We start from the raw sequence: 10577 nt of genomic DNA, 5'->3' as shown, positions 1-10577 counted from the left end.
AGAGAGAGAGAGAGAGAGAGAGAGAGAGCACATTATGAAGAAAGATTTTTCTTGAAGCTCACTAATATTCTGTCTTGTTTATTTGCCTACTGAAAGCTCGGTGCTTCATCTACAGGGTGACTTGTTATAGTTACTGCTTCCATTATTTATATTCCATGAAGGATTTTCCAGTACAATAAGTGTTTAATATTTTGCACTTATGTAGCCTCTTTCTGAAGCAGAAATTGAAACTCAACACTTTCACATTCTGCAGACAAGATACACTACAAACATTCTCATGTACAAGCTAAACAAAACTGCCTTTTATGTATATATTACAAGGTTATTTTATTGCAAAATGGCCTTGAATTTACATCACAGATTCATAAAACATGACTGTTAGACAATTAAAAAGTCAGAAATGCATTTTTATATTCACAAACAATTTCTTTTGTTAGGAATGTACATGTCATGTATAACAAGTCTCAATAAATTTCAGCAGTACATCCATTACATGTTTTCTGGGATAAACAAAATGCATATAGCTTTTTCATGATGCCCATTGTCAAGAAATGTTTTCAGAGTCATTAACAAAATTATTATGTATTAGCATTAATAAAATGCCCATACTTTTTCTTCTCTGAAAATGAGGTACCTAGTACCAGTTAAGACAAATTTTAAGCTTTGCTAAATACACAGCCTCATCAAAATGGACAGATCAAACAATAGCACAGGTAGCAGATTGGCCTCTGACAAACTTCTAATTTTGGGTCCATAAGGGGCATATTACAGAATGTAAACAAGAACTACTGACAACAAATGCTGCAGGTAAGAGTGCCTAAGCAACCAGCTGGCAGAGACTGTAGTCATAACGTATGTTGAAATTTGAGCTTAATAAATAACAGGGAGAGGAAAACTAGCTAGAACCCCAACCTACATTAAGCATAGGAAGATGGTCTGAACCAAGCAATGCTGTATCAACTATTTGGCACTGCATGATTCTGAAGCAAAGACACCAAATGGTTCATGTAATTTGAAGTCTACAGAGTAAGTTAAATTAAATTATTATTTTACCACTCACATGGACTCTCTGGTATTACTTTGTTTTGATCATGTCAGTGCTGGGCACTTCAGAACACTTTAAGGAGTTACGTCTTCCCCTGAGATGAGTACCTCTGCATATCTGCATTACTGTGATGCACAAGACAACTATAAGACACAAGTACAGTGAGCATATACTGAAACAGCCGTGTTACTTTATATATATAAAGTACACTCAAAATAAAATTTTAAATAATGAGTGCAAATCAATACTGTATACTGTGAAAAAACAGTAGCCAGTTGCAAACTGTGCTTTGTGACATTAAAAGCAGGAACCTCTCCCTAATTTATTCAGCAAGTCATGCCAAATGCAATAAAATTTTCAGTAGATATATTTGATTACTCCAAAGCAAACTTGGCACTTGCTGATTATCTCAGCTGATCCCATGGTAATTTATTCCTGCTGGGTCTCTTGTTCCTTCTCTACACTTCCAGATCTTTTCATAATGCCTATACCCCTCAACACATAATTACCATTGGCTTATTCCTTTTATCTCCGACCTACTCTTCTTTCATTGCCCCTCTTCAATTTTTTACTTGGGTTTTTAACCTTATTTTTCAAAGTAGTTTATTGTTTTAATTTTTGCTTGGTTCTTCCTACACAAACATTTATTCATTTGATTTCTATTTCCTAGTTTCCCTACAATGACGCTGTCATTTTCTAGGCTGTCATTGTTTACCCAACCATTTAATATTTTGAATTCTGAAATTAGCCCCTGACCCAAAATTTGTTCCTATCTTTTTCCTATTTTGAAAAAAAGGTATCACTTGCACCTCTGCACCATTTCCTCTCTTCTCTCACATTTGATAATGTTTTGTTTCTAAAAGCCCGAGATTGCTCGTCAACCACTTCATCGTCACTTCTGGTCCATTAATGGTTATAATTTCTACAGTACAGTATGGGAATTTTATTTATGCCAATGCAGTGTCTTTTTTAAGTCTTTCATTCAACAATTTTAAATAATGTCTGTAACAAGTAACACAATTTTTTTGCTTCATAATTGCATTATTTGATGAATGTCACCAATGTGTCCTTTTTTCTCACATGCACAAATACACCAAAAATTTCACAAAAATAATGGATAGCACGGTTCCAATATAAAATTATCCATTTCCTATTTGCAATATTTTGTTGCTCTTTCATATGGAGCAGCAATGACACATAAACCAAAATGCTTCTGCATATTTTTTAACCCAACAATTTTCGTGTATTGTAAATACTGATACAGCAATTTACTAAGACTTAGTGAAAAAAAAAAAAGGAGTACTGCTGAAAACAATTTACTGACACAGCAGCAGTAATACAGTAAAATAAATCCTGACAGGCACAGACAAACGGAATGTATATAATTTAACAGAACAGGCACAAGACAAAGTAACATGATGAGATTCAGAGTATAGTGTGTCAATTACCTGACACATACCTCAACCATCAGTAAGTAATAGCTCTAGAAAGTATAGTCTGGATCTAGACCATTCTTTAGAGTTTCAATCAAGATGTATTTAGCCTCTTGAATCATTTATGGAGAAAATGCAATTTTAAGAGTAATATTAGTCTGGCAATTGTACTGGATTCCCTAAAGATGAATGAGCTTCTCAAATTTTAAGTTAATTCCCAGAAAACTCAATACTGATTAATCATTAAACAACATTTCTGTTACAGAATTGTATGTCTTACACACACACACACACACACACACACACACACACACACACACACACACACACACACACACACACAAAATATTTGCTAAGGAAAACACCTTTTTTGGCAAAGACTTTTTAAGAAAGGTATTTACCCGGACACAAGAAAATTACACATACACAGAACTCATACATCATATACAAATAATGACAAATGTCTTGTAAACATTATTAAAAAAGAACTATCACTTTCACAAAATTTGAGAAATACTCAGAATCACAGATTAACTGTAACTGTAGTTTTTCAGTTACAACCACAAATAAATTATGACGGATCTATCAACAGTCAGGACCATGTGGTCTTTAGGACTCTTGTAAATTTTAAATAAACAATTCCTAAAGCAAGATGGCATCACGTCATGTTCACTCCTAGTGCCTGACGAACTCTTTCATAAACAACATAGCTAATACTGACGGCAGGTGCCACTTTCAAAAAGTTGGGTGTTATTCCACGGTACAGTCCTAGGAAGCCTTCATCTTGGATTATTGTCCGGATTACTCTTGACATAGTTCCATTGTGGGCATGAGCAGATCCATCGCCAGTGGTTATAACTGCAAACAAAAAAATTGAGACTTGTCAAAATCAGTATTCTGGGCAGAAATTTAATATAATAGGCAGCTTATCCCTTTACTGTCGGAATTTGTTTCTCTTTGTAGCTTCTGTAAAAAAATTATTTAATTATATGTCAATCTGATTTTATAAAAGTTAATTAAAAGCAATTCAAATACTGCTAATTTAGAAAATTAAGTACTTATGAATGAAGGAATTTAGATATTTGCCATAGCATGCTAGTAATATTTATCACTTGTGTCTTATTTGCCAGTGGCCAAATAATAGAAACTGGTCATGGCATGTATAGATCTTGCAACAATTACTGGGAGTGGTGATAGTCACTTTTGTCATGCACACTGTTTTTAGTTTCTTGTGAACTGCCTGCAATCTATAATCACAGTATCAATTATGCATATCACATAACCAGTATTTGCTCTGATTAGCACGTACTGTGATGTATGGGGAGAAAAGAAGAAACTGCCTATACAATGTACTTTGACATTTTGGATTTTCTGTAAAACACTTCCTTAATACACTGGTCCCCTAAGTACAGTGGCAGCATTGTACCATATCTTCCATCTTGTTAATGCAAGTTGCAGTACCTATGGATGCCACCAATGATATAGGGTGTATCAAAAAGAATGAACTTATTTTAAAAAATCATAACTATTACACTATTTGAAATATGTGCGTGAACAATGTACTGTTGGGAAACATACTGTTGGAAAGGGTAACCTCTTGAGTTTTACACGGTCGCTGCTAGGTAGCAGCAGTGTGCTCCCATTTCACTTCTAGTAAAAATGGTGTCGGGACAACAGAAAGCCTTTTGTGTTCTACGTTTTGTACAGTGCGGGTCAGTAATAAATAACTGTTCAGCGTGACTTTCGTACTAGGTATGCTGTGGATCCTCCTATAACACAGATCATTAAATGATGACATGAACAACTCCATGAAACAGGTTGCTTGTGTAAAAGCAAATCTCCGGGCTATCCCCGAGTGTCTAACACTGACATCGAATATATCCACCATAGTTTCACAAGGAGTCCAAAGAATTCTATTCACTGTGCAGCTCAACATGCCCCCGATGTCTGTCTGGCAAGTGTTGCGTCGACTTTTATACATGATACCATACAAAATTCAGCTACTGCAAACTCTTTGTGAAGGTGACAAACAACAACAAGTGGAGTTCTGTAATTTCATTCTTTGTAAGACGGAGGTTGATAGTTTTCTTCCAAGCTTAGTGTTTACTGATGAGGCAACATACCATTAAAATGTAAAGGTGAACCATCGTGAGAATGTGGGTTACAGAGCAACCAAATGAAGTTGTACAATATGAGAAGGACTCTCCAAAATTTAATGTGTTTTGTGCAGTTTCATGGGAAAAGATGCTAGTCCATTTTTCTTTGCCAAGAACACTGTTACAGGAAGTACGTATCTCGATATGCTTGAAAAACTTTCTTTTCTCACAGTTGGAAACTGATTCGAACAACCTCATTTACAAACAAGATGGTGTACTGTCACACTAGAAGCAGGGAAATTTTTAAATCAAAGTATTACTGAACGATTGATCAGTCACGCTGGATCAAATGATTCAGCCTTACATTACTGGTTTCCAAAGTCACCGGATCTGACTGTTCGCGATTATTTCTTGTGGGTTATGAAATACTCTTAAGTGCCTCCATTATCAACAGCAATGAATGAACTACGACATCACATAACAGCACCTGTGGAAGGTGTAACTCAAGAAAAGCTTACCACAGTGTGGGAACAATTTGAATACCACACTGACATATGCCGTGCATCTCAAGGGGGTATACTGAACACCTATGAAAAGGTGAGTTTCCCTTTCATCAAAAAGAAAATTCATTATATGTGTTATTAGTTTCAGAAATATAGATGTGCCAAATCAGATGATTCTTTTTGATACACCCTGCACATTTATTTCTAGTTTTAGGGGCACCTGTGGTCTGTTACCACAGCAGTATTGCACTAATAACTAAAAATACAATGCAATTGAACTGAATTCACACAGGTTTCCCATATTTAAATTTTGTAATTACGTATGTGATTTTTGTCTCTAATGTAACATAATCAAATACACAGCACCCAAAGTCTACTTAGGCAGTCTTGCCTAAGTATATATATTCAAAGTACTACATGTCATTTATACTATTTCTGGAAACTGCAACAAAATTTGCCTGGTATTTTAAAGTGTGTTTCATTCTGAGCTGCTGCAGCTTATATAATCTGAAACATAGCAAGAATTATGGTGTATCTACCAAGATAAAAACAGATTAAAGAGGATATTAAATTCTGATTAAATTACTCATTATTTTAGGTTTTTTACTGGCACTAGAGTCTTACCATCACGTTGCAAGTGCATTTCACTTACAGCTTGGACAATAGGGAGTAGCTGCTAACACAGGTAGAATGTGTTTTTGCCAGTTGCATTATGGGTCACAAACAGTTTGAGAATGTGTTACAAATGTATACCACACTGAACACTGCCACTTAACTGTACTTGGTTGTTCTATACAGTCCAGGATACCTTTTTCTTGACATTTGCATGTGCCTTACACCATTACACTATGCTATTTTCAACACTGTGCCTTTAAAAATGTGTATCTATCCAATGTAAACAAAATTCTGACAAAAGGACCTCTTTGACTGTACAGAACAATCAAACAGTTCCATTGCAGCACACATGTAAAATGGATTACATGAAATGCAATGAAGACACTTAGAAATGAAAAATGTGTAACTGGTCTGGCGCCTAAACAAACCGCCTTCCAATTGGTTATGATGATGGACTTAATACCCTAAGAAGAAAAAAAATAATTTTTTTTTAATCCGTTTCATAAAATGTAGAAGCTACAGCAGGATACACATGCTTTAAAACATCACGCACATCATGTTGCAGGTTCCAGAAATAGCAGAAAAATCACATTCTACTGTGAAAATTTACTTATGCAAGATACAGCCTTGCAAATGGAATAAAAAATTTTTACTATCAATAAAAAAAAGGTCAATTTTATGCCTACATACTTTAACAATCCTTGACACAGGCTATGTTTTGTGTGTTTTTTATGTAAATTTTTTGCAATAAATGTGGGTTGCATTGTGTAGATCTCCTCCAAGACGGTGTACCCCAGGCAAGACTGTTAAAGCAGGATGGCAAAAGTCTACACCACTGGCAGCTATACAGTATCAAAGATTTCTTATGGCTATTCACGACAACAGCACTAGATAACTAACTGCAACAATGGCTCTTCTTGGAGCCAAACAAAGATAACACAATTTTGGACCAAGTATCCACAGTTTACAGATCAATGTAGAAGGACAACCAAAAGACAAATGTCAGTACATGAGAAAATGGGCCACTGGTCAGACCAATATCCCAGTTCTCCAAGAATCCCACCTAAATGAAGATGATATAACAAAGGGTAAAATAAAATAATGGAAAATCCAGGATGGAATAAGCATATCTGCTATATCGTAACAACCATCATAAGAAAGGGCGAATTTCAAGATGAAAGAGTTGGAGGAGCAACGCGTTTGCATTAAATTTTGCATGAAACTCGAGAAAATCTTTACAGAGGCACACCAGATGATGCAGGAAGCCTACAGTGATGAGTTCTTAAGCCATATTTGGTATTATGAATGGTTCACACAGTTTAAAATGAGTGGATGGAAGTTAAACATGACCCCACTCATTCAGGATGCCCTTCGACACCTACCGATGATGTTCATGTCAGGAACATCAATGAAACTGTGTGTGTCAATCAAAGACTGCCTGTCCAAGAGGTTGCAGAAGAATGTAACATTCCAGTTAGATCATTTCGTGGAATCCTGACATGGCACTTGCATCGTGTTGCTGCCACGTTTGTCCCACGGCTCATGAGTAAATATCAGAAAGACCTTTGTCTCACAATCTGTGAAGAGCTTTTGAATCGCGCAAAGGAGCAGATAACTGGTGACGAGACGCGAGTCTGCAGTTATGATGTTGAGACCAACGTTCAGTCTTCACAATGTGCCAGGAAAGGTCTTCCACGACCAAAAAAAGCTTGTCAGGTCATGTCACATGTCAAAGACATGCTGACTGTTTTCTTTAGCTTTGAAGTATTAATTCATCATTAATTCATGCCACAGGACAAATTGTTAATTGATGGTACTATCATGATGTGTTGCGATGCCTGGCCGAAAATGTGAGAAGGAAAATGACCTGGAATGTGGCAAGACATTTCATGGCTCTTGCATCACAATAATGCATGCACACATTCATCTGTGATGGTGCAAGACTATTGCACAAGAAATGAAATCACAGGTGCTGCCTCATCCCCTGTACTCTCCAAAAGTGGCTCCTGCAGACTTTTTTAATTTCCAAACTTGAAAACTCCACTGAAAGGGCAAAGATTTACAATGACAGATGAGATAATATTCTTCATGCAATCTAACTAAAAGTGTACCAAGACTGCTTTGGAAGGGGAAACGGCATTGGTAGTAGTGTATCAATTGTGGAAGAAAGTATTTCGAAGGAGACCATGCACAACAAGTAAAAGGTAAGCGTAGAAAAATTTTGTGAACAAAGGTCTGGAGTTTTTAAAACTGACATTGTGTACATAAGAAATAGCCTCCTTAATATTAAGGGAATGAGACGCCAAGAGATCAGCGGCATCGAAGTGATCACTCTGTAGTCAAGTGGCTTAACTACTGTTTCAGTCTACAAAGTACTGATGTCCAGTGGCACCATCTGTACCTCAGTTGCGTATATACTTAGGTGATTGCAACAGCTGTCACACAACCTGGTGTTATAAAAACAGTGATGAAAATAGAGAAAGTTAGTAGAATGGTCTGACAGAAAAAAATTGTCTTAGTTATGATGCCAAAGAAATGAGAAACTTTCACTCTGCTAGATGGTGCACTGATGCAAACACACTTCCTCTGAATCATACCGAAAAGCTCTAAAACACTTCCTAAGATGCCAGTACTGCCCCACAATAATCAATACATGGTTTGAGATACCTATCATTAATTCCATTAACAAGCTAAGATGGAATTTCGGGACAGTGAACTGGAATTAATATACTCAGGAGGTTGACAGCAACTTTTGCTGGACAGCCCAAAAAGTATAAAACTATAAGAGATTTGTGGGAGTCATAATTGGTGCAGTCAAACATAATATACCATAAGGTCTCAGGACACATTACATCCTTTGCTGGGATGACGCAACAGATAATTGGAAAGTGGAATACAGACAGACTGAAAACCATGAAACTGGTAAAATACTAAAACAGCTAAACCAAACAATAAAGCAGAAATGAATGGACTTGATTTCCAGCTTAAATTTCACTCATTCAATAAAATCAAGGCTGCAAAAGGTCCCGGTAGACTCGACCACAAAAGAAAAGATAAAAGATGAACTTAATGAAATCTATAGCTACCTTCATAATAACACCACCTTATCAGATCCATTTAATGAAAGACATATGTGAGGCTATCAAAACACTGAAAATGAGGAAAGCAGAGGACTGGATAGCGCAATCACTGAATTTATAAAACACAATGGGGAACATTGAAGAACCTGGCTTAAGTTGTTCTGTAATGATATACTTGAGACAGGAAAAGTACCTCAAAGTTCAAAATTGCACATACACTAGCAATCCTCAAATCAGGAAAGCCATCAGTGATCACTAAAGTAACTGTCCAATTACACTGCTGAATGTGCACTTCTAAACTACTTGAATGACTTTTCCTTAACAAAATTCAAGGAATAATAAATAATGTAACTGCAACAAATCAGGCTGTGTTTAGAAGCCATCACAGTTGCTGTGAACAGGTTCTAACCTTGACATTCTAAGTGAGGCTGGATTCCAGAAGAAACTCAAGTCATTGGTGGCCCTTTGTTGATCTGCTGGCAGCATATGATACTGTGTGGCTAAACAGACTACTGCTGAAGCTAAAATAGCAAGCCCCAAGTAAGGAACCGATGACACATATGGGAAATATGTTAACCAATTATTACTTCATGATCAAAATTAGAGAAAAAACAGAGTAAGTCATTTACCACAAAAAATGGGCTTCCCAAGAATCTGTCCTAGTAATCTTGCTTTTCGACCTGTACGCCAGTGAGCTTTGACACTAGTGTACCCAAACAGCTGAATACTGTGCCCCAGTATGGCAACACAGTGCTCATACAAGGAAACTAGTCATCTGAACAAATCAATCAATGAGAATCATTATGGGGACACTAAAATCCCTTGTCTGCACACCATCAGTAACATTCAATGATGTGAACTGTGATGCCAAGAAGCAACCAGTCAAGGATGGAGGAACCTACATAGAACCTGTCACACCAGATGCAATGCTATGATGCACAAGTGGGGTCTCAAAGACTCCAGTCTGCAACAGTGGGGCCCAAGAACAAACCAATCAGCATATTGTCAGAAACAAGTACGCAGGATTGTCCAATGACTTTATTAAAGCTGCTACCTCTGCTATCAGTTGGCTTCATTCACTAGATGCTGAACTTTGATTAAGCATACCTATTTTAATTATAATCCCCATTTTATAGTTCTCCTTTTAGCATCACTGAATTCCTCATTTTCAGAATTTTAATCTATTAGCTTTGTGCTTAAATCCTGAAATGTGTAACTATGAACTACATATATTTTTTAATATTTGCTGTTATTCCTAAATCTTTAAATATATATTTGTAAACTATTTCAATGGTAGCCAGTGAAAACCTCTTAATTATTCTGTTAAATTTTTGAGGATTAGCATGGACAGTTTCTTAAAGAATATACAAAGCAATACAGATAATGTTGCTACATGTGTAACTATATAGCAGAAGCCCCGTTATTGACAAATTAGAGAAATCCATGTGCTTTCAAATTTCTCTTTGACAACACAGTTCCTGATTACTGGAATGATGAGTCTTTCACAGGCAGATGGCATTACAAGGTTTTCATTGCCTACCATCAGTTTGTGTTTATCAATATTTGCTGCAGTTACCTCTTGTAATTTTTGTGAAGATGAATAATGTTACCAAAATATTACATTAATATTTCTTCTCCCCTCCCCCCTCTCTCACACACATACAAGATTTTTTTTGTAAACCATGTGAGAGATGCTAACAAGAATTCACGTATGGAGTTCCCAAAGGCTCGCTTCAGGTCTACCATGTATGTATATGATCTTCCTACTAATAAACAACAAGCAGAATTAGGTATTTTATCTGAGC

At 36.4% G+C, this 10577-nt stretch overlaps 1 protein-coding gene across 1 annotated transcript in view; it reads right to left on the bottom strand.

Annotated features, from left to right (window-relative positions):
- Positions 1–313: 313 nt before the first annotated feature.
- The window catches only part of LOC126187355 (calcium-binding mitochondrial carrier protein SCaMC-2), a 225517-nt gene continuing 215253 nt past the window's right edge, over positions 314–10577 (bottom strand). Inside the window, exon 9 of the mRNA XM_049928384.1 lies at positions 314–3336. Within this exon, the coding sequence (XP_049784341.1) occupies positions 3137–3336 (200 nt within the window). The 3' untranslated portion in view covers positions 314–3136. The remainder of the gene's footprint in view (positions 3337–10577) is intronic.

This window comes from Schistocerca cancellata, chromosome 5, assembly GCF_023864275.1.
Source record: "Schistocerca cancellata isolate TAMUIC-IGC-003103 chromosome 5, iqSchCanc2.1, whole genome shotgun sequence".
Lineage (NCBI taxonomy): Eukaryota > Metazoa > Arthropoda > Insecta > Orthoptera > Acrididae > Schistocerca > Schistocerca cancellata.
This window is presented reverse-complemented; position numbering and strand designations above follow the sequence as displayed.